General features: G+C 49.8%; 1 protein-coding gene across 1 annotated transcript; it reads left to right on the plus strand.

The window, feature by feature from the left end:
• Positions 1 to 37: 37 nt before the first annotated feature.
• On the plus strand, positions 38 to 14,961 carry CATSPER4 (cation channel sperm associated 4). Its single transcript, XM_030326823.1, has 11 exons — positions 38 to 192; positions 316 to 390; positions 863 to 1,006; positions 4,959 to 5,060; positions 9,716 to 9,813; positions 9,968 to 10,088; positions 10,299 to 10,432; positions 11,694 to 11,868; positions 12,858 to 13,069; positions 13,385 to 13,550; positions 14,498 to 14,961. The coding sequence occupies exons 1-11, from the start codon at positions 124 to 126 to the stop codon at positions 14,549 to 14,551; spliced, it is 1,350 nt and encodes a 449-aa protein (XP_030182683.1). The 5' UTR covers positions 38 to 123; the 3' UTR covers positions 14,552 to 14,961.
• The last annotated feature ends 10,718 nt before the right edge of the window (positions 14,962 to 25,679 follow it).

The raw sequence follows: 25,679 nt of genomic DNA on the forward strand, positions 1-25,679 counted from the left end.
CAGAATTCCTTGGTGGAATGCAGACAGCTGGAGGTCACAGAGTCCTCTATGATCTCACCACGAGGGGGAGCAAGGCCACTTGGAATGAAGTTTCTTTGATAAGTGGGAGGAGACGGAGCAGCTATGATGGATAACCGAAGGACTTGGTGGCAGCAGTGGACCGACATCAATATCAAACCTTTGAACGTCATGGTAGGTGGCCCCTGCCTCGGCCCACCCAAGCTGGGCATACCAGCGTAGGGTGGGGCACAGGACACCGCACTGGGTCCCCAGGGGCAGTGGCCGCACTGATGGGCCCTCTCCTCACCCTCACAGAGGGCCACTCACGAGCCCTACGCCCGGCCGGAGGAGCAAGTACTGATCAACCGCAGAGACATCACTAGCACGAGGGTAAGGAGGAGGCCTGCGCTGCAGCCGGCAGCGACCCCCACCCCACAATCACCCTTCTGCAGCTGTGCCCAGGGGGCAACAGGCCATCAGAATAACTCTGCCCCTTCTATTTTCTAAACAACCCCCGAGGACCCTCCCCAGCAGTGATCCCTGTGTTGGCCCCCTCCTGTCATGTTAGTAACTTCCAGGCAGCGCTCCCTACGGGAACCCTTATATAATGACAGTCACCAGCAGAGACCCCAGAAGTCTCCCTTCCAATGATCCCCACAAAGATCCCCCAACAGTCACCCACTTTTAGTGGCTGTATAGGTAGTGACCCCTACACTGATGCCCCCATTTCATGACCCCTCTCAGGCAACTTCTCCCCTTAGAGTGGCCCCCCCCCGGGACCCCATTCACTGAGAACAAACGTCCAGGCAGAGGCCTCCCACCGTGACACCTGCCTGAAGGAAGGTCCCCTGCCCTCTCCCAGGATACCTGGGACATGCAGGAGTTCATCACTCGCATGTACATCAAGCAGCTGCTTCGTCACCCAGCCTTCCAGCTGCTGCTGGCCTTGCTGCTGGTGGTCAACGCCATCACCATTGCTCTGCGCACCAACTCCTTCCTTGGCCAGGTGGGACTCCAGCCTGACCTCTGCCCCCACTGATCTAATGGGGCAAGGGCTGGGTGAGGCACTTTTCTCTCAGGGCCCCAGACTCCTCATCTGTTCATGGTGATTGGATTGAATGTTCTTCAAGGGCCTGTCAATTCTGACGTTCCAGGGAACTAGAGATCAAGGAAGACCTCGTGGTGGAGGGGGCCCAGATTTGAGGAAGGCATTGGATTTGTAGAGAGGAAGGGCAGGAGAAAAATGGTGTGAGCAGAGGCAGACAAATGGGTGCCTGGTTGGGAAGGGTATCCCATTATATGTGTGTGTGTGTGTGTGTGTGTGTGTGTGTATGTGTGTGTGTGTGTGTGTGTGTGTGTATACACACACACACATATATATATGTACATACACACACACATTTTTAAGTTTATTTATTTTTGAGAGAGAGAGAGAGAAAACACAAGTGAGGGAGAGGCATAGAGGGCGAGGGAGAGAGAGAGAATCCCAAGCAGGCTCTGCACCGACAGCCCAATGTGGGACTCGAATCCATGAACCGTGAGATCATGACCTGAGCCCAAGTTGGAGGCTTAACCGACTGAGCCACCCAGGCACACCAAGGGTATCCCATTTTAACAAATAGTCACAAAGTGAGGATCACTCTGTGCTGGGGTTCCGGGCATGATCACAGCAGACCCAATCCTGTCTCTGACTCGTGCACGTCATTACAAATGCCTGAGTGTCAGAGTACATGGGAGCTCAGAGTAAGCATCCCGGTAGGGTCAGGGAAGCCTTCCTGGAGAAAAGGATGCTTCCGCTGAGAACGAAGAGTAAGTAGGAGTTGGCCAGGCAAAAGTGTTTTGTTTCCCAAAAACACTTGGGAAAGAGTGTTTAGGGTGGGCAAAACAGCTTGTGAGCGAGTTCTGTGTGTCGGTCTGGAAGTCCAGTATGACTTTGGTCTTATCAATGTTTTAATTTCTTTACAAGGCGTATACTACATACGTGAATTATGCTATTTGAAGTCAGTGTTTTAAAAATGTCCAATGTGGTGGCTGATGATTTCAGAGAGATGGTCAGCAGCTAGATGGTGCGGGGTTTTTAAGTTATCTTAAGGAGGATGGCCTCTATCCTATGTCGTTGGAAAGTCAGGGAAGGGTTTAAAGCACGAAAGTGACATAACCAGACGTGTGTTTCAGAAAACTTACACTGGCTGCTACAGTGTGGACCACGGAAAGGAGGGTGCCAAGAATGGGAAAAGATGGTCTGGCAAGACCGTGTTGTGGTGTTTAGTGAAAGATGGTGGGTCTTGGACCAGGGCCATGGCCGTTGGTAAAAGAGGTCACATGCATTTGAAACTCTCTAGGAGTTGAATCCATGGGCCTCCCGACTGCTTTTCTTTATAGCAAACACTTCATAAGCACTTCCTATGTGCCACCTTTTTTAACATACATCACCATCTCACACGTGTAGGGAAGGGGAGAGCAAGAAGTTACACTTCTGGCTTGAGTAACTGTGTGGGGACGGTGCTGTTTGTTGGGACGTGGGGACATAGGACAATGAGTGGGTTTGGGGAGAATGCCGAGGCCACTTTGAATTGAGTAGCATTTGAGGCGCCCATGCAATATCCACATAGAGATGTCTAGTGAGAGGTTAGAGCTCAACTCTGAGATCCTGCTGAGAGCTCGGGGGTGGAGATTCCAACGTGAGGGCTGCCAGCGTCTGGGTGGATGGTTGCCAGAAGCTAAAGGAGTAGACGAGGTCACGTGGGAAGAGCATATCCAGTGAGAAGGGAAGAACGCCAGGACGGAGCTCTGAGGAGAGTCTCCAACTGAAGGACAGAGAATGGAGGAGGTGCATGAAAGGAGACTGAGGAGGAGTGACCAGTAGAGTGGGGAGGACCCAGGAGAGTGTGCTGTCTGGTCTGGGGCCAGAAATGGCAAGAGAGGAGGCCAGAGAAGGATCATGGAGCATCCCTTGGATTTAGTTCCTGTGGCCTTGACAGGAGCTGCCTCCCATGCTGTGGAGGCAGACACCCAACAGCCAAGATTGCAGCACGAGTGGAACTACAAGGCAGCTTCAACCCCTCAACGGATTGTGAAATCAGTTCAGACTGCAGATGCCAGCATTCTGATACAGAATGAAGTAGAATAAAAAAGAATGAAATAGAAATTGTACGTGTGTGCACGCGAGAGAGAGTGAGGGAGGGGGAAAGAGGGAGGATGTGAAATACAAAATTCACCTCTTACTATAGGTCCCAGTCAAAAAATGCTAAAAGCTCTGGTGTAGGATATGTGTCCATGAAGGTCATGGCCTGTGAATACCAGACTGGTTTTGAACCTTGTCCCTATGCCATTGGGAGCCATAGCAGGCTTGTGGGTGGAGGAAGCAACTCTGATTTAGCCATGGATGCTCATGACTTGGAGAAGGCGGATGGAGTATTTAGGAAGCTCTTGCAGCAAATAGTGCAGAGAGTTTATTGCCCCCGGGAGTCGGCGGGGTGGAGCTGAGGGGACAGAAAGCTCTTCCTTGTTATAGACCGACATCCCTGGCCCATGACACCCTTAGGGAATTTGGAACAGGCAGGGAGCCCAAAACCTTAATCTCCCATCTGGGTTTAAGAAACTCTGCCCAGCCTCTCATTGGCCAGTGGATATGGGTGAGGGCAAGGTTGTGGGTACCAGGAGGCCTCTGCGTGTGGTAGTGAACCTTGAGGCACTGAGTCTGTTGGCCATGGAAGTGGAGAAAGAGAGGAGTCCAAGGACTTTGGTAACTGCCAGGGTGGAGTTGGAGGCTGGGAGCTGTTAACAGGGTCACAAACTATAGTAGGGTTACAGCTTCATGGGAGATTGGGGGAAAGTGAGTTGGATTTTTTTTTTTTTTAATGTTTATTTATTTATGTTGAGAGAGACTGAGAGAGAGCTGGAGTGGGGCAGGGAGAGTGGGAGAGAGAGATTCCCAAGCAGGCTCCATGCTATCAGTGCCAAGCCCAATGTGGGGTTCAGTCCCACGAACTGGGAGGTCATGACCCGAGCCGAAATCAAGAGTTGGATGCTTAACCGACTGAGCCACCCAGGCGCCCCAGTGAGTTGGATTTTAAACAGAATTCAAGGTCATGGTCATCCATCCATGAGTCCATCCACCCAGGGAACTGGACCCGTGAGTAGGCCGGTGGCGGGGTGGGGGTGGGGGGGGTGGCATATGAAGGAAGTCGGTCAGGCCTTGTCTGGGAGATTTGGGAGACAAAGCAGCAGGAGTGGCTGGGACAACCAGAGAAGAAAGGATGAGGCTTGGTGCCCTCTGTCTCAGCGGCCAGGGCCTTTCCTTCCAATCCTGGAGCCTGTTCTGCCTCTCAGCCACCTCCCTTTTTCAAGTATCCCTGCTCCAGAGGTTAGGAGCAAAGGTTTATAGTCAGACAACAGTCTTTTTTTTTTTTTTCTTAATTCTTTTTTTAATGTTTACTTATGTTTGAGAGAGAGAGTGAGACAGAGTGTGAGTGGGGGAGGGCCAGAGAGAGGGAGACACAGAATCGGAAGCAGGCTCCAAGCTCTGAGCTGTCCGCACGGGAGCTGTCCCGACGCGGGGCTCGAGCTCACGGACCACGAGATCATGACCTGAGCTGAAGTCGGACGCCCAGCCGACTGAGCCACCCCGGCGCCCCTATAGTCAGACAACAACAGTCTTTATTGCTAACTCTGTGGCCTCAGGCACCTCTCTGATTCCTCATCTGTGAGACGGGAATAAAGCCCACTTTGGAGGACGATGGTGATGCTGACACGAATGACACATGTGGGGCCTTAGCACGGTGCCTGGCATGTACATGGACAATGTGGACTAAAGGCAGCTGCCAAGTTGCTGAGGATGAAGAGCAGCAGGATTACGGGCCTGCCCTTCCCCCCACAGATGCCCCCCTGCCCAGCCCTGCCCAGGCTCTGTTCTACTGACCTCTCTGCCCCTCTCTTTTTCTCTGTCTTTCATATAGAAACACTATGAGTTGTTCTCTACCATAGATGACATTGTGCTGACCATCCTTATCTGTGAGGTCCTCCTCGGCTGGTTAAATGGCTTCTGGATTTTCTGGAAGGTGAGATCCTGGTCCTTTCGGCCATCACCCCAACTCCTTAGGGACTGCACCCCACCCCTGGGCTTAGGGTACTATGAGCCGAGGGTCTGTGTGTGTGTGTGTGTGTGTGTGTGTGTGTGTGTGTATGTGTGTGTGTTGTGTGGAGAGAGAGACCAACTACTTCTGAGATGTCTGTGATGCAGTAGAAAGTAATTTGTACTGGGGCACCCGGGTGGCTCAGTCAGTTAAGTGTCTGACTCTTGATTTTGGCTCAGGTCATGATCTCATAGTTCGTGAGTTTGAGCCCCAGGTCGAACCCCTCATTGGGCTTTAAGCTGACCACATGGAGCCTGCTTGGGATTTTCTCTCTACCCCTCTCTCTTTGCCCCTCACAAGTGAGCACTTGTGCAAACCCCTATAGTCAAGTCATTTCTGAAGTCAAGGGATTTATTTTGCCTTTGGCCATGTTTGAGAAGAGATTTTAAGAAAACCTACTAGGGGCGCCTGGCTGGCTCACTCAGTGGAGCATGCAACCCTTGATCTCAGGGTTGTGAGTTCAAGCCCATGTTGGGTATAGAGACTACTTAAAATAAAATATTTTTTTTCAAGCATATAAAACAGTTTTTTTTTTAATTTTTTTTAACGTTTATTTATTTTTGAGACAGAGACAGACAGAGCCTGAATGGGGGAGGGTCAGAGAGAGGGAGACACAGAACCGGAAGCAGGCTCCAGGCTCTGAGCTGTCAGCACAGAGCCCAACGCGGGGCTCGAACTCACGGACCGCGAGATCATGACCTGAGCCGAAGTCGGCCGCTTAACCGACTGAGCCACCCAGGCGCCCCTAAAACAGTTTTTTTAATGTTTATTTCTGAGAGAGAGAGAGACAGAGACAGAGCATGAGCAGGGGAGGGGCAGAGAGAGAGGGCGACACAAAATCCAAAGCAGGCTCCTGCGATCAGCACAGAGCTCAACATGGGGCTCGAGTCATGAACCACGAGATCATGACCTGAGCCAAAGTCAGCTGCTTAACCAACTGAGCCACCCAGGCACCCCTAAAATAAAATATTAAAAAAACAACAACAAGACTATCAAGTCTTTATACCTTTCAAAAAAAAGAAGTATCATTTAAATACAGTTACCAGGGGGCGCCTGGGTGACTGTCATTTGAGCGGCCGACTTCGGCTCAGGTCATGATCTCACGGTTTGTGGGTTTGAGCCCGGTTTCGGGCTCTGTGCTACCAGCTCAGAGCCTGGATGGAGCCTGCTTCGGATTCTGTGTCTCCCTCTCTCTCTGCACCTCCCCCGCTCACAGTCTGTCTCTCTCTCTTTCTCTCTCTCTCAAAATAAACATTAAAAAAAAATTTTTTTAATACCATTACCAGGATAACCAGTTAGAATTCTAAGCTTTCCAGGGGTCAGAGGTTCACAGAACACGGTGTAGTTGAACCCAGAACAACATTGCTGAAGTCTGGGCGTCTTAAAGACTGCTTTGTGCAAATAACATTTGCAAGGATGTTCATTACCAGAACATCGAAGGGATGATGCACACCCTTAGTGTTTCCTCACTCCAGGGGAGGGGAGTAGGTACCCTGCTTTGTGTGAACATTTCAATGCTCCACTTTATCAGAATTAGCCCTGGAGGCAGGCAGACATCTGTTCCATAAGAGAAAACATTTCCTCCTTTGTATCTTCTTGAGATTTTTTTTTTTCAGCAGCAGTAGGGGGTCTGCACTTTCTTAGCAATGCTTCTTTAATTTTTTTAATTTTTATTTAAGTAAGCTCCACGCCCAGTGTGGGGCTTGAACTCAACAAAGTACCCTGAGATGGCAAGTCACACCCTCTGTGGGCTGAGCAACCAGGCACCCCAGGGGGCCTGCACTTTCAAGGTTAACCCCCAGGCTTTCATTAGGACAAGGGAATTGAAGCAAGCCTGAGAATCTTGTGCTCCTCCCAGCCACTCTGCTTGTCCCTTAAACCCAGGGTTCTCAACCTCAGCACTATAGACCTTTTGGCCTGGATGATCCTTTGTTGTGGGGGCTGTCCTGTGCACTGGAGGGTGTTCTGAAGCATTCCTGGCCTCTCCCCACTAGATGCCCCTTAGCACCTTCCTAGTTGTGACAACCAAGAATGTCCCCAGACATTGCCAAATGTCCCTTGGAGGGCAAAATCATCTCTGGCTGAGAACTCATGTCCTAAACCCTAACCTTCATCAGGGGCCAGGGTGAAAACCAGGGCTTGTTAGAGATTGTTTCTGCCTCCTTCTCCCTCACCCCACTGGCTGTTGCGGAGCGGGGAGGCCGGGGGAGGGAAAGAGGAAATGCAGGAAAGTGGAAAGCCTGTAAATATCTCAAAATATGACCCCACGATGTAGGAATCCCCAAAGTTTTGTCCCCAGCTCTTCCTTTTCTTCTACTCTTGTGGATTCCTTTTTCCTCCTTACCCCCACAGTCTATTAATCAGTTTCACCGCCTAATGATTTCTCAAATGTCTTGCTGCCTCTGCATCTTTGCTACCCCTCTCTAGCTCTTGCCTGGTCTTCTCCCACTAGGATGTTGCTTTAGCCTCCAGGATACCCCTCCCCCCCCCCCCCCATCAAAGTAATCTCCCCAAGGCACAGGCCAAAGTATCCTTAAAATCCTGCCCTGGCTCCCTGTTGTTTATAGGATCAGGTCGAAAGGCTTTATAGTGCTTAAGGCCTTCCACGATGTGGCCCTTGCTTATTTCTGCAGCCTCATCTTTCCCTGCCTTGCCCTTGAAGTTCCGGCTACCAGACTGCTTGCAGCTGCACTCCCCAGCGCATACCCGCACGCACCCGCACACGCACGCGCACGCACCCTCACGCATCCGCACACACCGCTGCTTCTCGCCTCCATGCTTTTGTGCAAGCTGACCTCTCGTCTATGAAAGCTCCCTGCCACTTTATTCATTTGCTCTACTCCTGCTTACAGCTTCAGACTCGTTCAGAGATCTTCTCTTCCAGGAAGTCATCCCGCCTCTCCCAGGCCAGGTTAGGTGTTACTGTGTCTCCCTGACAATCTCTCTCACATGGAGTTTCAATTTACTGTCAATCTGTCTTCCTGGAAATTGTGTGCCCTGCAGGGCAGAAGTCCTCTTGTATCCTCAGGATCCGGTGCAGGGTCTGGCATATAGTAGGAGCTTAATACTGGCTGGTTAGAGCGCCGGATCTGTGGCCAGGCTGACTTGCGTCTCCTGATGTACGTGTAGGCACAGGCACGCCGAATGTGGGATTCCAGGAGGGCTTGTGTTCACTGTTCTACCTGATACGTTTAAGAACTTTTTTTTTCCATTAGAAAAAGTTTTCTTGGGGCGCCTGGGTGGCTCAGTCGGTTGGGCGGCCGACTTCGGCTCAGGTCATGATCTCGCGGTCCGTGAGTTCGAGCCCCGCGTCGGGCTCTGTGCTGAGAGCTCAGAGCCTGGAACCTGTTTCAGATTCTGTGTCTCCCTCTCTCTGACCCTCCCCTGTTCATGATCTGTCTCTCCCTGTCTCAAAAATAAATAAAACGTTAAAAAAAAAGTTTTCTTTTTGAATATTTAATGCAGATATGGATTGGTCGAAAACTATATTGAAAGGTATACAGAGAATTCTTCCTTCCACTCCCTCCCTTCATCTCTTCCCCTCCACCCCAGGTAATCTTTTTAGATTTATAGCCTATCAGTGTGTACTTTGCGATCATAAGCTAATGTGTGTATACTTTGGTTTTCTTTTGCCTTTGTCCTCCATCCCTCCTCTCCCTCCCTTCCTTTGTTTGCCTTTGCCTTCCTCCTCCCTCCCCTCGCACTTTGCTTTTGTCACTTAGTGGATCCTGGCAACCTTTCTGTATCAGTACATGGAGATATTTCCCATTTGCCTTTTTTGCTCCACAGAGCTCCATTGAATAAATGTTCCGTGGTTTATTCAATCGGTGTCTCATTGTGGGACACTTTAGTTGTTTTCAACCTTACACAGGTGTCATTTTGTACTTGAACCAGAGTTTCTGTGGGTCAGATTTTAGTAGTGGGATCACTGGCTAAAACATAAATGTATCCACTGTTTGTTAGATAAATTCCCCCTTTCGTGGCTGTGCTTGAACTTTTCATACATGAGGTTCCTTCCTCAGTCCCCACCCCTATGTAACATTGTGCCTTACTGGACAGAGGGCTTGTAAAAATTTCCTGTCTCTGTCTCTGTCTCTGTCTCTCTCTCGTACAGTGAGGGCCAGTGTACTTCTGAACTGGCTACCGAAGTGGTGTTCTTTAATGTTTTTATTAGTATTTACTTTTATTGTATTATTAATTATAGTGTGAGCCACACAAAGCCTGGAGCATCCGAACGCTCTCCTGTCACCTAACTGTAGGGCCAGGCCATTTTCAGCAGTGCGCTAGCCCAGGTGGCTGCTCAGCTTAGGAACTAGCTGTGTATACGTGAGAGTCTCCACTGTGTCTCTCTGAGACTGCACTTGGCTGTGGACACACGGACGAGACAGGGAGTGCATGTGTGTTTTGTGGCACGTTTGGGGAATGCAGATAAGTAACAGCAGTGGATGGCAGATGACTGGCCCTGCTCTGAGAGGAACACTGAGCCTCCCAACCTTGGGGCAGTGGGAGGGCAGACCCAGGATGTCCCCACAGGCTGGGCCTGATAGACCCCACTGGGGCTGGCCCCCCAACCCCCCCAGGACGGCTGGAACATCCTCAACTTCCTTATCATCTTTATCTTGCTCCTGGGGTTCTTCATTAATGAACTCAGTGCCATCTCTATCACCTATACCCTCAGGTGAGCTGGGAACTCGGGAGAAGAAGGGGAACTGTCTGGACCCCGGGAAGGAGATGAGGTGGGGATCGGTTCTGCCTGGCTGGGCAGGTCAGGGGGCGGGGGGAGGAGGGGCCTGGGAGGGGCCAGGGGGCACCCCTGAGAGGCTGTGCCACAGGGCGCTTCGTCTGGTGCACGTGTGCATGGCGGTGGAGCCTCTGGCCCGGATCATCCGTGTCATCCTGCAGTCGGTGCCTGACATGGCCAATATCATGACCCTCATCCTCTTCTTCATGCTGGTCAGTGCCCTCCCTTGCCCTCAATCCTCCCCTTCCCTGAGCAGGGCCCCTGGGTCATTGGGGATACAGGGGTGTCTGGAAGAAGAGGAGAGGCCTATGGGCCTGAATCCCTGTCATTCCCTTGGCGGTGTTCATTTGCGTGGCATGTGCATGTCCTGTCCCCAAGGTCCCTGAGTGAAGTCCAGGCATCTTGTCTGGTTTCTCTGGCAGGTGTTCTCCGTGTTCGGGGTCACTCTCTTTGGTGCGTTTGTGCCCATGCATTTCCAGAACATGCAGGTTGCCCTGTACACCCTTTTCATCTGCATCACCCAAGATGGCTGGGTGGACATCTACAGGGACTTTCAGTGAGTGTCTGTGGGGCTTCCGGGCCCCCAACCCAGTGGGGCGAGGCGGTGGGAGTGGGTGGTCCAGAGCTTGGGATGAGGGTGTGCCCAGCAGGAGGGGGGTGCCTGGAACTTCAAACTGGGGAAAGGGAGACCCCTGAGACTGGGGCCTCTGGGTTTGTGGCCTGCTTGAAGCCTTGTTCCCCTTGAAATTCCACCAGTTCAAAGTCCTACTGCAGGCCTGTTCATCATTTCTCCTGTCATGCTAAACAACTGGGTAGGTCTTGAGCAAGAGAGCAGCTCTGTGGTTTCAGGACAGCCTCCCAGCCCACATCTGAGCCCACCAAGCTGCCTGGATTCCTGGGAACTCAGAGCCTCATTTCATTCTTACACCTGCTGCCCAAGGCCATTTGGGGCCATAGATGGCCACCAGGTTCTGTTCTTTTCCATTACCCTATTTGTTTCCAGTGCACTCTAGGAAGTGGGTCCTCCTGACTGGTTTCTTTTTATCTCTTGTGAGACTAGAAGCACAGCTGATAAAGGGTTTCTGTGGGTACCACCCATTATGATGTAGGTAGTGGGAAAATCATAGAGTGTACAATAAAGGTATACTGGAGGCTGGGCTTTTGAGTCTTTGCTCCATCACACTAGCCATGCAACCTTGGACAAATTCCTTCATCTCTCTTCTGAGCCTCAGCTTCCTCACCTGCTGATTGGGGATTATTGTAATTAACTGTGTCTGAATTGCTGTAAGGATCAACAGAGAAAATCTATTTAAATCTCCTAGCATAGAGCCTGGCACAGAGTATCTCTATATGCGTGCATGTGCGAGTGTGTGTGTGTGTGTGTGTGTGTGTGTGTGTGTGTGTATGGAAAGAGAGAAAGAAAGACCTATTCTTTAGGAAAATATTTTATAGGAGATTCATAACAAGGTATTAATAGTAGATGGGGTTTTTTTCCTATATATCTTCCTTCTAATTCTCCTATTATGAGCTTGAGTTATTTTTTAAAATAAGAAAATCGTGAATAAAGAGTGTAGCCAATAGATTAAACTTGATAATGCCGATGGACACATCCCCACCTTAGAGGGCTGACTTGAGGCCCTGTGTGCTCAACAAAGAGCAGCTGCTATGACAGTCAGGAACAGGCATTCGATCAGCACAACAGCAGTGAGGTAGCAGAAGACCCAGTGGGCCTTGAGGTAGTGTCCCCGTTTCCTAGATGGGGAAATCGAGGCTCAAAGGGCCAGGGAGGTGATGGGGCCCCTGTCTGCCATCTCCAGGATGGAGACAAGAGAGTACGCAATGGAGATTGGGGGTGCTGTCTACTTCGCCATCTTCATCACCATCGGTGCCTTCATTGGCATCAACCTGTTGGTCGTTGTGGTGACCACCAATCTGGAGCAAATGATGAAGGCAGGCGAGCATGGACAACTGCATCAGACAACCTTCCGTGAGGTGAGTGGGATGGGAGGGCAGAAGGGAGGAGGGCGCAGAATGTACTGACTTGACTGTGTATATGTGCACATATGTGTGTGTGTGTGTGTATGTGAGCGCACATGCACATGCTTCCACACTCGAGGGCCTGGGGAAAGTCAAGCCTGAGACCTGGGGGCAGCATCCCCTACCTTGAGTGACATCTGAGGGGTATGGATTTCCTATATTTTTAAAGTTTTTTTATTTTGAGAGAGAGAGAGAGAGAGCATGCGCGTGCACAAGGGGGGAGGGGCAGAGAGAGAGAGAGAGAGAGAGAGCTAGAGAGAGAGGATCCCAAGTAGGCTCCACACTGCCAGCACAGAGCTCAATGTGGGACCTGAACCCATGAACCATGAGATCATGACCAGAGCTGACACTTAACTGACTGAGCCACTCAGGCACCCCCTAGATGCCTTATTTCTATGGCAACTCAAAACTGAGTGGCTGGGTGACCTTTGGGCAGATAACCAATTTAAGCCTCAATTTCTTCTGCAAAATGGGAATAATAATAGTTATTTTCTCATAGGACTATCATTAGAATTATGGACATAAATGAACAGTAGTTGGCACACACATACAACTCATTAAATGTTAGCTGCAATGCTACTCATTCAGGGGTAGAGCTTCCAAAAGGTCGGTGGGGGTGGAGGGTGGAGTACTTCCAAAATGTTGACGGCTGTGGGCTATGACTTCAGAGTAGACAGGGCTTTAGAAGTTGGCTGGGTAGGATTTATCAGGAGGGAAACTGGGTGCTAAATTTTGAAAAGGGGCTAAGAATTTTCAAAGAGGTAGGGAAAGGACTTATGTATCTGAAGCCTCCCACCAACAGCGTAGGGAGGCTAAGATCTGTTGGAGCTCAATGAGGGGCATTAGAACCCTGGTATCCTAGGAGACTCATCCTCCCCGAAGCCAAGCAGGAAGGGACTGGGGGAGGGGTGCCGGCTGAGCTCTGTCCCTTTCCCTCTTCCCAGACAGGCAAGGAGGAGGAGGATGGAAGTAACTACCTGCCACTGGTGCACTGTGCGGTCGCCCGTTTGGAGATGTCTGGCCTCCCCCAGGAGCCACTTACCGGGGGCAACCTGTCTAACCTCTCGGAAAACACCTGTGACAACTTTTGCCTGGTGCTCGAGGCAATACAGGAGAACTTGATGCAGTACAAGGAGATCCGAGATGAGCTTAACATGTAGGCCGGGCATTGGGGGTACCCCGAGTCCCATAAGTCTGGGCTGAGCGCAGACCTCGGGGCCATCACCATTCTATAACACGGACCCTGGGGCCCTACTTGATCGGGGTCTGTGGGTGCGGGAGCTAGAATCCCCAGACCCCCTGTTCTTCCATCCCAAGTGAGCGCACAGCTTTGGCTGGATCTCCATAGGAGTGAGGGGGGAGGGCAAAGCGGGGTGGATGCCAGGGAAGAGATGTGGGGTCTGCCCCCCTTTTTCTCCTTCCCCTCCAAACTCCCTCAGCCCTCGGAAAGTACTCACCCCTCCGCCCCCAGGATAGTAGAGGAGGTGCGCTCCATCCGCTTCAACCAGGAGCAGGAGGAGGAGCTGATGCACAAGCATGTGTCCCTGAGCCTGTCGGTGGCGAGTGGGTCCTCCCTGGACATCCACGACATGACTTGCCAGCAAGACTTGATCACTGCGCTCATCAACAGGGATAAGGTTCATGCAGCTGCCCTTTCCTACCCAATAAGTGCTCGTCCAGCCACCCCACCCAGCTCAGGCTCTGCCCCATTAGTCAAACTTTCTGTCGATTTCAAGACTGGTCTACCTTCTAGACTTCTGTGCACAGACTGCGCTCCCTCAGCCACAGCTGATCGGTTAGGTTCCACCCTTTCCTCCTCAGAGAGCCTCTGCCGGCTCCCTTCAGGCTCCTCCCATGGAGCCACTTATGTTTCTAATGCCTTCAAACCTACCCCTTCCTAGGGTGGCTTGAGCCAGCTCAGTTTCTGCTTAGTGGCAGATACCTAGGCCCACTGGGGGCAGAGGGCCCCTGGGTTCTCTCCATGGTGCATAAGAATGGCCTCCTCTTGGGGCACCTGGGTGGCTCAGTCAATTGAAGGTCTGACTCTTGATTTGGGCTCAGGTCATGATCCCAGGGCTATGGGATTGAGCCCTGTGTTGTGCTCTGGGATAAGCATGGAGCCTGCTTAAGATTCTCTCTCTCCCTCTGCCCCACTACCCCTGCTTGTGCTCCCTTTCTCTCTCTCTTAAAAAAAAAAAAAATATATATATATATATATATGTGTGTGCGTGTGTGTAAATATATATATATTTATATATATATATATATTTACACACACGCACACACACACACAGCCTCCTCCTGAGGGAGGAAGCTTTTAGGGAGAAAAAGGCACACACCCACATAACTTAATTTCCTTTCTCCACTTCCCAAACCACCTGACTGGGCTAGAATGGCCTGGAGCCTTGTGAATGTCCACAGCCTGGGCTCCCAGGCTCAGAGTGGATACTAAGGCAGCTAGAGTCAGACATATGAAGGACTTCCCTGGGAGGCCTGGCAGGGTAGCTGCCAGGAGGGGAGGGGAGCAAGGCAATGTTTGCCATGTGAAGGTGAGGGATCGACAAGAAAACCCCTTGGTTTGCAGGTTCAGGAATCCAACACAAACCTGCTCCTTAACAAACACAAGGCCAGCCGCTGAGAGGCAGGACGGGAGCCAAGGGACCTGCGCACACACACCCAGCTGCTGCATCTTCCTGCACCTCTAGTGTGACTTGGCACAGCCTGGTCTGAGCCCATCCTCTCCCTTACACCTCGGCAGATGCCTGGGGCTGAGAAGGGGGTGGCATGTCCAGGGCTTGTACCTGTGAACCCCAGGTTCAGAGGAATTCAGATGGACAAAGATGCTGGATGAGAGAGGGAGCCCCACAGCAAGGATGAGCACCTAGCGGGGGTGCTGGCTAAGGCAGCCAGGGTTTGTCCTAAGGATGGGCATCCCTGGTCCTCTGCATTAGGCCAGAGCTAGATGGGGCCTAAGTGGGCTTAAGCACCAAGAGGAGAAAGGTGAGGCCAGTGGGGCCAGGCATCTGTGTATTGACAATAAAATTTTGCGTTGGGATCAATATGTCTGAATGGTGGCTCTACAAACCCCTTGGGGCAATTCTTGCCAAAAGCCTGTTTGTCTGGTGGGAGAGTTACTGACAGCCCTCTAGAGCTTCTAATCTAATGAGAGAGAGAATCTGCACCCTGAAAATTTGTGACTTAATGGTAGGGATATAATCTCTGCCCTTAGTGTTCTAATTTTTTTTTTTTTTTGGTTGGGGGGGGTGGCAGTGGGTGGGAATTTGGTCCTCATGGTTAGGAGCCTGGTCTGATGGAGACAGCCCTACCCTCCCTCTCTGAAGGTAGAGAAGACTGGTCCTTATTCTGGGGAGCCCTAGTCTGTTGAGGTCACCACTGATCAAGTCATGCAAATACAAGCAGTTTTATCCTGGGACAATGGAGAGTGACTGGCAAAGCATGGGTCCTGGTAGGCTTTTTGGAGGAGAGGGGCACTGGAACTTGCTGGAAGATAGCAGGAGGAGTCTGTGGGTCCAGTGAATGAGGTCTAGTGGGGAACCTAGGACCTGTGAGGTCTTGGGACCTTCACACTAAAGACCATTGAGAGCCACAGCAAATTCCTGAGCTGGGTAATGCAGAGAGTCTGAGAGAGCTGCGGAAGTCATGGGCAATAGGAAGAACTGCCTTGGAGGACTGGATTCTCATCCTTGGGTAAGTCACTGGGCCTTATTTTTCCCACCTGTGCAGTGGGGCGAGGGTGAGATTGCTCTCCAGCTCTAAAATCCAATGGCCAACTTTTAGCTCAAGAGTTGGGAGACCAGTAAGATCACCCACGTCCCTGAGACTCAGATTCCCTTGGGTTGGGTTGGGGAGAAGCCTAGAAGGCCAAGAGTTCTGCCCAGCTGTTCAACAAAGGCTAACAGTTAGGGGCCTTAGGGATATTCACCAGTTGGAATGGGAGTCCCCAGAGGCCCACTGATTGCAACTAATGAGAAAATCCAACCTCCATCCCCCTCTGGTCTGCGTTGGTTCCAGCCCCGTAAAGCACCCCCTGGGGCCAGCCGGGAAGGAGTCTGGACAGCTGGGGGTGGGGTGGTAACTCAGCAGGCAGATGAGAGATGGCACCAGTGCCAGCAGTGCCTCACTGTCTTGGAGCTGCTGTCTGTTCCCCTGTTCAAGCTGAGACTCCTTATCCGTGCTTTCCAGGACCATCAACATGGGCAGAGCCATGGGCATCCAGTGGCTTTTACTGCTAACTGCTATTTACTGGGGATGGAGCCTTCAGTCTTCCTGGTGAGTACCCCCATATACCCTTCTGGGGGGCTCTCGTAGCCCCTCTTCTGGCTGGCCAGAGAAGGGAAGAAGGTGACAAGAGAAGAAGAGATAGAAGGTAGTGTACCCAGGAAAATCTTGCAATGTGAGCACAGCCATCACTAGCCCCAATCCTAAATTGTCTGAAAGGCTTGAGGCACCGATGAGTTTGGAGGCAGGAGCATGACAGGATAACCTTCAAGGGACTTCTGGCTTTGCCCCTCTATCCTCTTCCAGGATGTTGTCTTTGTCTACTCCATCTTGTCTGTCATCCCAGCTGTGTCTCCCTTGCTGTCTATCCTTCCCATCTGGGCCTGGCCAAGAGCTTGGGGTTCCAGCAAACTAGTTCCCTCCAAGATGGCCCAGAACTGGGGACCCAAGATCTTGGACCCCTGCTGCCATCCCCTGCCCTCCTCCAACAAAGAACAACTGCCACCTCCAATGCCTCACTGAGCCTGAAGAAGGAGTACAGCCCTGGACACTGAGCTCCTAGGACAGTATGAAGGTAGATATTGGGAAGGGGCAGGACATTGCACATCTCACCACTCCCACAAGTCCATAGCTTTTTCAAGGGAGAAGTATCCTTGGCAAAGCACTCAGGAAGCAGATACCAATCTTGGCGAGAGGAGAAGGGGACAGTCATTACCAACAACAGGTTCTATTCATTGAGCACCTACTATATGCTAAGAACCATGCTAAGTGCTTTACAGGTGTTATCTCATTTAACCCCCATGACCATCAGTGACCATTATCATCCCTGTTGTAGAGTTGAGGATACTGAGACTCATGGACGTGAAGTGATTTGTCCCCTATCACAGAGCTGGGATCCTATGCCAGGTCTGACTTCAGAGGCCAGTCTACACTCCACTGCTTCTCAAAAAAAAAATGCTGTGGTCAGGAAACCTCAGTATCATGAAATTGTCAGCTCTTACTAAGTATCACACTTCCAAACAAGATCCCAACAGGGTTTGTGTAGAACTTGATAAGGAGATTCTAAAATATATGGAAGAACCAAAGGCAAACAAAAGCCAAGATAATTTTGAAGAGCAAGATGGGAGACTCACTCTACCAGATCCTGAGATTTACATGAAAGTAACATGGTGCCGGTACAATGATAGACAAGCAGACCAATGGGATGAAAGAGCATGGAAGTTGGTCTGGATACATAATGACAGTGTGACAAATCACCGGGGAAAGGATGGACTTTTCCATAAGGCAGCAGGAACAACTGGTTAACCACATGCGGGAAAAACAAAATCAGATCCGATGGAAACATCTCTCCCTGCAAATAAAACCTTGAGACGCCTGTGGCAAGACATCTCTTCATTACAGCCAGGATTTATGTTGCAAGCCCACAGATCACTAGAGTTTAAAGGACTTCTCTGTTCCTCTCCGTTTTGAGGGGACATGGAAGTGCCAAGAGGTTTGGGTCTTCCTCAAGATGACACAGCAAGTCAGTAACAGAGCCAGGTCTAGAGCCTTGGTCTACTCTTTCATCTCATTCATGCACTCCTGCCCTACTGTGACCCCTCAGCTCTGCACAGAGCTAGAATAAAGTGGAGTGTGGAAGGAGCAGGTGCTGTGTGGGGGCAGAATTGAACACAAGGGTCAGTGCCTCTTCAGACCTAGATTGTGGGAAGGACGAGCCTGCTACCTGTGCTGAGTCAACTTCTAGTTTTCTGAATTAGCCCTTTGGCTACTGTGCCAAGGATGCGATGACAGAGCATCAGGTCAAGGACCTATTTCTGCCCTTCGCGCAGGGGAAAGAGGAAGATTTCCAAGGGATCCAGCTCAGGATAGCTGATTTGGGCCTTTCTCTCTAGAGAGAGTGGTTTGGCTCAACCATGAGAAGGAAGCTGTGTTTTTGCAAGTTGGTACAGTGTGTTAGGGGAGACACCGGGCTCCCGAATCTGATGGACCTTGTTTCAAATGCAGCGTCACCACTTCCTGGCTGTGTGACCTTGCACAAACCTCTTCACTTGTCTGAGCCTCAGTTTCTTCATCTGATAAATAGAAATAATAACCCTTGGGGCGCCTAGGTGGCTCAGTTGGTTAAGCATCCAACTCCTGATTTTGGCTTAGGTCATGATCTCATAGTTTGTGAGTTCAAGCCCCACATCAGGCTCTGCGCTAACAGTGCCCAGCCTTCTTGGGATTCTCTGTCTCCCTCTCTCTGACCATCCCCCGCTTGCTCTCTCTCTCTCTCTCTCTCAAAGTAAATAGATATTTGAAAAATTTTTTTTTAAGAAATAATAATCCTTACCTCAGGTTCTTTGTCAGGATTCACCATACCAATGCTCGTGCATTGAAGCAGGGCCTTACTTGGACAAGGTGAAATTGAATGATGTCAAAACTATCCTGGACTGCTATTGCACTAAATAAAGCACTTGCTTTGCAATTAGGGTTCACATTATACCAAAATATTGTTGGGGTGCCTGGTTGGCTCAGTTGGTTAAGCATCTGACTCTTGATCTCAGGGTCATGAGTTCAAGCCCTGTGTTGGGCTCTGCACTGGGTGTTGGAGCCTTCTTAAAAAATAACATATATCTTTCAATATTAGAACCATATTCAATGCAGTAGGAAACTCACACCAAAAAAGGCAGCCAGATACCAAAGACCAAATGCTATGGCAGATTTCTGCCTTTTGCTATCTCTGGAGGAGTCACTGAGGGGCGCCTGGGTGGCTCAGTCGGTTGAGAGTCTGACTTTGGCTCAGGTCATGATCTCATGGTTGTGAGTTTGAGCCCTGCATCAAGCTCTATGTGTACAGCTCAGAGCCTGGAGCCTGCTCCCGATTCTATGTCCTCCTCTCTCTCTGCCCCTCTCCCACTCATGCTCTGTCTCTGTCTCTCAAAAAGAAATGTTAAAAAAAAAAAATTAGAGTGGTTATTGAGGAGAAGACATAGTTGCCAGCACTAGTTAAATTCATGAGTTAAGACGGGGTGCCTGGGTGCTCAGTCAGTTAAGTATCCGACTTTGGCTAAGGTCATGATTTCACGGTTCGTGAGTTTGAGCCCTGCGTCAGGCTCTATGTTGTCAACTCAGAGCCTGGAGCCTGCTTTGGATTCTGTGTCTCCCTCTTCTCTCTGCCCCTCCCCCACTTGCATGCGCTCTCTCTCTCTCTCTCTCTCAAAAATAAAAATAAAACATTTAAAAAATAAGATGAATTAAGATCATGCATCAGTTACTATGTGTTAGCACAGAGCTGGCACATAAATGAATGTGAGGCACAGTAATAATGTAGTTGGTGCTGATATTATTTTTATTGAATCTTCTTTTTTTAATGTTATATCTGAGAGAGAGAGACAGAGAGATCAGGGGAGGTGTGGAGAGACGGAGACAGAATCTGAAACAGGCTCTAGGCTCTGAGCTGTTAGCACAGAGCCTGATGTGGGGCTTGAACTCACGAGCAGTGACATCATGACCTGAGCCAAAGTCAGATGCTTAACCAACTAAGCCACCTAGGCGCCGCTTTATTGAATCTTCTAATAAAGATACTTGGTTAAGAGGCACCTGGGTGGCTCAGTCGGTTAAGCGTCCGACTTTGGCTCAGGTCAGATCCCATGATTCATGAGTTTGAGCCCCACATCGGGCTGTGTGCTGACAGCTTGGAGCCTGGAGCCTGCTTCAGATTCTGTCTCCCTCTCCTCCCCTGCTCATGCGCGCGCTCTCTCTCTCTCTCTCTCTCTGTCTCTCAAAAATAAACATTAACAGGGGCGCCTGGGTGGCGCTGTCGGTTAAGCGTCCGACTTCAGCCAGGTCACGATCTCGCGGCCCGTGAGTTCGAGCCCCGCGTCAGGCTCTGGGCTGATGGCTCAGAGCCTGGAGCCTGTTTCCGATTCTGTGTCTCCCTCTCTCTCTGCCCCTCCCCCGTTCATGCTCTGTCTCTCTCTGTCCCAAAAATAAATAAACGTTGAAAAAAAAATAAATAAACATTAACAATTTTTTTTAAAAAAGATACTTGGTCAAGTGAGAACATTTGAAAAGAACTCTGGATTGGTGGAGAGAACAGGTGCATTGGATTCTTTTTGTTTGTTTCTTTGTTTACAGGCATTATTACAACCCAGGGGGTTGAATCAAATACAGCAGACTCCACAAAAGTCTCTCTGCCTAAGGGACCTGTAGGTTGTCAATGACAACCTCAACTCTATCCAGCAATGGGAGAGACAACATGTCTGCAGTTCCGATTAACGCATCACCAACAATCAGGAGGACAGCAACGTCAGAGTACCGGAAGAATACAACACCAGCTACTCCTCCCAGTTTACCACAAGCCAACCACTCTGCTGGGTCCACTGAACAGACAACCCCCGTACATGAGACCCAGGAGGAGAGATCCAGAAGCGCGGCCTTGTCCAGCATGGCCACTTCGGCTAAGACCCTAAAACAGAATCAGAGAGTTCCAACCACACCCCGTTTAGCATCAAGCTCCATACTCAATGGATTGGAATCATCATTGTCCACTGACTCTCAGATGTCAGCCAAGATCACTGCTCCAGCAGCGTTAAACATACCAGGCGATGACATTACATCATCAAGGTCCATGACAGCCACCGTCTCTGAGAAGTCAGCTACAATGAAATCCTCAACAGCACTGAACAAGACCACTGATGTGAAAGAATCTCTATATCCAGGACAACGAGTGCAGTTATCCACACTGACCCTGACCACCCTAAGGACAGCTGCTTCTAGAACAACCATATCTGGGACTCAGGAAGGAGAAACTATAGGCGCACCCCCACCCCAGCATGGTGAGCACGCTGTCTGAAACACATCACAGCTCTGCCACACGGACACCTTCTGGGCCCGTGGAATCAGCCCCTGGTGCCCTCACTGCAGCAGCCCAGTCACCTGAGACAGCAGCTGCTCATTTGATAGCCCTTATCCCCAGCTCCTCAGGGACAACACAGCCCTCTGATAGGACTGGGTCCAGTCAAGCTTCCCCTAAACCCACCCAGAGCAGTAGTCCTGGAGCACGAGCCTGTGCTCCGGACAAGTACCCAGCTGAAGGGGGAGTAGCTGATAACAGCTACTATGCCTACTCAGGTGAGTCTGAACAACTCGTGTCTGTACAGCAAAGAAGAGGTGGGGGCCAGAGTGGACATCAGAACTCTGTGAAGGCCCAGACAAATGAGTGTCCAAAGGCCATGGGAGGGCCAGTGAGATTTGGTCAGACATTGGCCTCTAAAGAGTCCACTGGGGTAGAGGTGATTTCTAGTAAGAGGCTAGGTAGCTGAGCACATGAGGTTGTTGTAGTAAGTTCAGGCTGCTGTAACAAAATACCAGACCCGGTGGCTTATAAACAACAGAATTTTACTTCTCACAGTTCTGGAGGCTCACAGTCCAAGGTCAAGGCACGGGCAGATTAAGTATCTGATAAGAGCCCACTTCCTGGTTCACAGACAGCTATCTTCTCTATAGTGCAAGGGGCAAGGGAGTTCTGTGAGGTCTCTTTTCTGGGTTGGGCGGGGAGGGTAGAGAGAAAGGGAGAGAGAAAATATTTTCTTTAGTATTTTTTATTTATTTTGAGAGAGAGAGAGAGAGAGAGGGAGAGAGAGAATGTGTGGGGGAGGGGCAGAGAGAGAGAGAGAGAGAAGGAGAATCCCAAACAGGCTTTCTGATGTCAGGGTGGAGCCTGATGTGGGGCTCGATTTCACAAATCATGAGATCATGACCTGCATGTAAATCAAGAGTCAGCTGCTTAACTGACTGAGCCACCCAGGTGCCCCCTGGGGTCTCTTTTATAGGGGTACTAATCCCATCCATGAAGGCTCCATCTGCATGATATAATCACCCCCAAAGCCTCCCCTCCTAATACCGTTGTATTAGGTGTTAGGATTTAACATATGGATTGCTGGGGGGGGGGGGGGAGCATAAAAATTCACTCTGTATCAGAGATAGAATGGATAATTCATCAGCTCCCAGGACCCCAATACTGTCCAGAGAATGAATCTTCCCAGAGGAAGGAACTGACCATGAAAGACAAAGGCTGTAGCCCCCAGAAGAGGCCAGGAGGGGCTAGTTGATGGGACAAGACCAGTGTGACAGATACTACAGAGAGGCTGAGTTCACAGGGCCTCCCTCACGTGGCACAACTAACTCCCAGACTCACCCTCTGGCAGGGCAGAAGCTGGGTCCTGGGAATCAAAAAGATGATGGTATCCCCCAAATCTATGTCCCCCATAGTCAAAATAATTCTAACTCCCAAACCTTTCAATTTTATAAAATTCTTATTTTCCTAAAATGACTACTCTGCTTTTTAAAATCTCAAACTCAGGGGCACCTGGGTGGCTTAGTCGGTTAAAGGTCCAACTTTGACTCAGGTCATGATCTCACGGCTCGTGAGTTCAAGCCCGGCGTCAGGCTCTGTGCTGACAGCTGGGAGCCTGGAGCCTGCTTGGGATTCTGTGTTTCCCTCTCTCTGCCCCTCCCCACTCATTCTCTCTTTCTCTCTCTTGCTCTCTCTCTCTCGCTCTCTCTCTCTTTCAAAAATAAATTAACATTAAAAAAATCCAAATATCAAATTCCTTCAAAAAATACTTCTTTAGCATTCCTCTTCTGCTCTCTGGATAATCTAGCTTTGGGATGAAGTTTCCATTACATTCACAGCTAGGCAGTGTTTAACTTACAGGCCAGTATTTCTCAGACTGTGTTTTGTGGGACACCAGTGCTTTGGGATTTCGATAGACGTTACACAAAAAAAAGGGTGGTGTTCTGTTGTTAAATATATTGGAGGAAATACTGGATTAAACAAAATGGTTTCTTGACTCGGGACTTTTTAGAGGCTTTAATATTCCACCATCTACCATGACTCCCTTAAAAATCAGATTTTGAAAGCAGATTATAGTATGCATTTCCCAAGATTATCTGTCCCCAGAATCCTCATTCTGAGGAACATTTATGCAGCACCTTGGAATACACCTGGCTACAGAGGAGAGGAATTCAGATGAGAGTAGAGCAGTGCTGGGCAGGCAGAAGTGACTGGGGTGACAAGTCCAACCCAGGGGGTTTTAGCCAAGCCCCGAGTAGGTGCTGGCTCATTAGAAGGTTGTCCCCATGTCAACAAATTGTCTTGGTGAGACCAGGATAGTGTGCTCACTTGTGAAATACTGTGTGTATCCCTCCACAGAAATTATGAAGCATATTATTGTGTTTTCATGCACTAAGGGTGAGACAGCTTTTCTTTTTCTGTGTTAATTTTTTTCCAGGTTACTAAGAACATAAAGTCTGCAAGATAGACTGTCTGGGTTTGAACTGTGCCTCATTTTCTTCTGCCGGGGTTAAGAGCACATTTACTGCATAGCATTCATGTTTGAGGGTTAGCTGTTATCAATATTATTATTTGGCATTCTGTATCACAATATACTATTGATTGCAATAGCAGAAAGTTATGTGGCTGACTTAACCCCCACCTTGCCCCGTCTCACACACCTGCCCTTAAATTGTAACCCATCCCTCTGACCAAATATGCCTGCCAAAACAGAAACAGTGAACTTATTTCAAAAGGAAAGGGGGTGGGGCGCCTGGGTGGCTCAGTCGGCTGGGCGGGCGGCGGCCGACTGCGGCTCAGGTCACGACCTCTCAGTTTGTGAGTTCAAGCCCCACGTCGGGCTCTGTGCTGACAGCTCGGAGCCTGGAGCCTGCTTCCGATTCTGTGTCTACCCCTCCCCTGCTCACGCTCTGTGTCTCTCCATCTCTCAATAATAAATAAATGTTAAAAAAAAAAAAAAAAAGGAAAGGGGGTAAAGTCTTTAAATTCAAAATAATAAAACAAGTCCAGAAATATTTTACACTGATATCTCCATTACATTTTGCTTTTTAATGACTTTTAAACAGGTCATCTCAAATTCAGTACAAACTGCGGAAAGAGCAGGTACAGAAAGGAGGGAAGGGTTGAATATCAGCTTCTCATTCATCACCCAAAAAAAGGTATCAGGACACAGTGTGTTGCAAGTGGCAGAAAACCTATTCCCAATTGGCCTGAGCAAAATAAATAATAAATAAAATTGAAACCATGAAATAAAACAGAATTTGTTGGCTCATGAGACTAAAAAGTCCTGAAGAGGGCTTGAAAACACCCCAGCCTCCTGCTCCTGGCTCTCTCCCTCCCCTCCCTCAGGGTTGTCTCTTCATTTTTTTTTTTTTAAGATTTTATTTTCGGGAAGGCACCTGGGAGGCTCAGTCAGTTGAGTATCTGACTCTTGAATTCAGCTCAGGTCATGATCCCAGGGTCATGGGATCAAGCCCTATGTCGTCTCTGTGCTGAGCACAGAGCCTGCTTGAGATTCTCTCTCTCTCTCTCTCTCTCTCTCTCTCTCTCTCTCTCTCTCTCTCTTTCCCCCTCCCTCTGCCCCTTCCCCAGCTCTGTTTCTCTCTAAAATAAGAAAAAAATTAAAGTTTTTTTTTTTTTAAGGTTAATTTGTTTTGAGAGAGAGTGAGAGAGCAGGCTCACAAGCAGGGGAGGGGCAGAGAAAGAGGGAGAGAGATATACCCCAGGCAGGTTCCGCCCTGTCAGTGTGGAGCCTGACCTGGGGCTCGATCTCAGGAACCGTGAGATCACAACCTAAGCTGAAATCAACCGTCAGACGCTTAACCAACTGAGCCACCCAGGCACCCAAAAAGATTTCATTTTTAATTAATCTCTACACTCAACGTGGGGCTCGAACTCACAACTCCGAGATCAAGTCACATGTTCCACCAACTGAGCCAGCCAAGCACCCCAGTGTTGTCTCTTCAGATTCGACCTTTATAAGACAGGAGCCTTGATTCAAGCAGTGTAAGCCCTTCAAAATCCCCAAGGCCCAGGCTACCTGTTGGAATGTGAGGGAAATCAAAGAACAAAACAAATTAGCATCTCTAAAAATAATCTTGCAAGGCAAGTGACAGAAACCAACTGTTTGGTTGGGCTGCTCAGGGAAGACAGGAGAATTTATTATAAGGTGTCTCCTGGAGGCCACGGATAGGCTCCAAGCAGGTTCTCCAGGGTCTAGGACTTGGGACTGTCAAAGTGGCAGGAACCAGGGAGTTGCCTCTCGTCTCATTCTGCACCTATACCTACTTTGTTCCTTTCTCCACACACTGGCTCCCCTGCCTCTTAGCACACATGACCGAGAACTGCTGTCTCAGAATCTCAAGCTTTATATCACCTTCTTTTAGGCTCAGTTCCTGGGGAAGAGACTGTGAGTGGATCAGTTGAGGCCAGGGATCAGGGTCCCCCAGGGCCATCATGGTATAAGGGTCTCACCTCCCGTGAGGGGAGTCTTTGTTTAAGGGAGTCATTGTGGGTTAGGCTAATAAACCCACAATGTCTCTTCTACCCAGATTAGAACTAGTACCCTTTCCTATGGCATCATCCCAGGAGCCCTTGCATTGGCTCTTGTCCTCCTGCAGAACTGTCCCTAGTGTTGGTGGCCCTGCACTGCCAGCCACAGACAATTGAGGTGGTTCTGAGCAGCTGC

This window comes from Lynx canadensis, chromosome C1 (assembly GCF_007474595.2).
Source record: "Lynx canadensis isolate LIC74 chromosome C1, mLynCan4.pri.v2, whole genome shotgun sequence".
Classification (NCBI taxonomy): Eukaryota; Metazoa; Chordata; class Mammalia; order Carnivora; family Felidae; genus Lynx; species Lynx canadensis.

Bases quoted from the DNA above. Each gene is read 5' to 3' on its own strand.
- CATSPER4 (XM_030326823.1), top strand. From the start codon at position 124: ATGATGGATAACCGAAGGACTTGGTGGCAGCAGTGGACCGACATCAAT. The intron at 391-862 runs GTAAGGAGGAGG...GCCCTCTCCCAG, and splicing joins GAGACATCACTAGCACGAGG to GATACCTGGGACATGCAGGA. The intron at 5,061-9,715 runs GTGAGATCCTGG...CAACCCCCCCAG, and splicing joins GCTTCTGGATTTTCTGGAAG to GACGGCTGGAACATCCTCAA.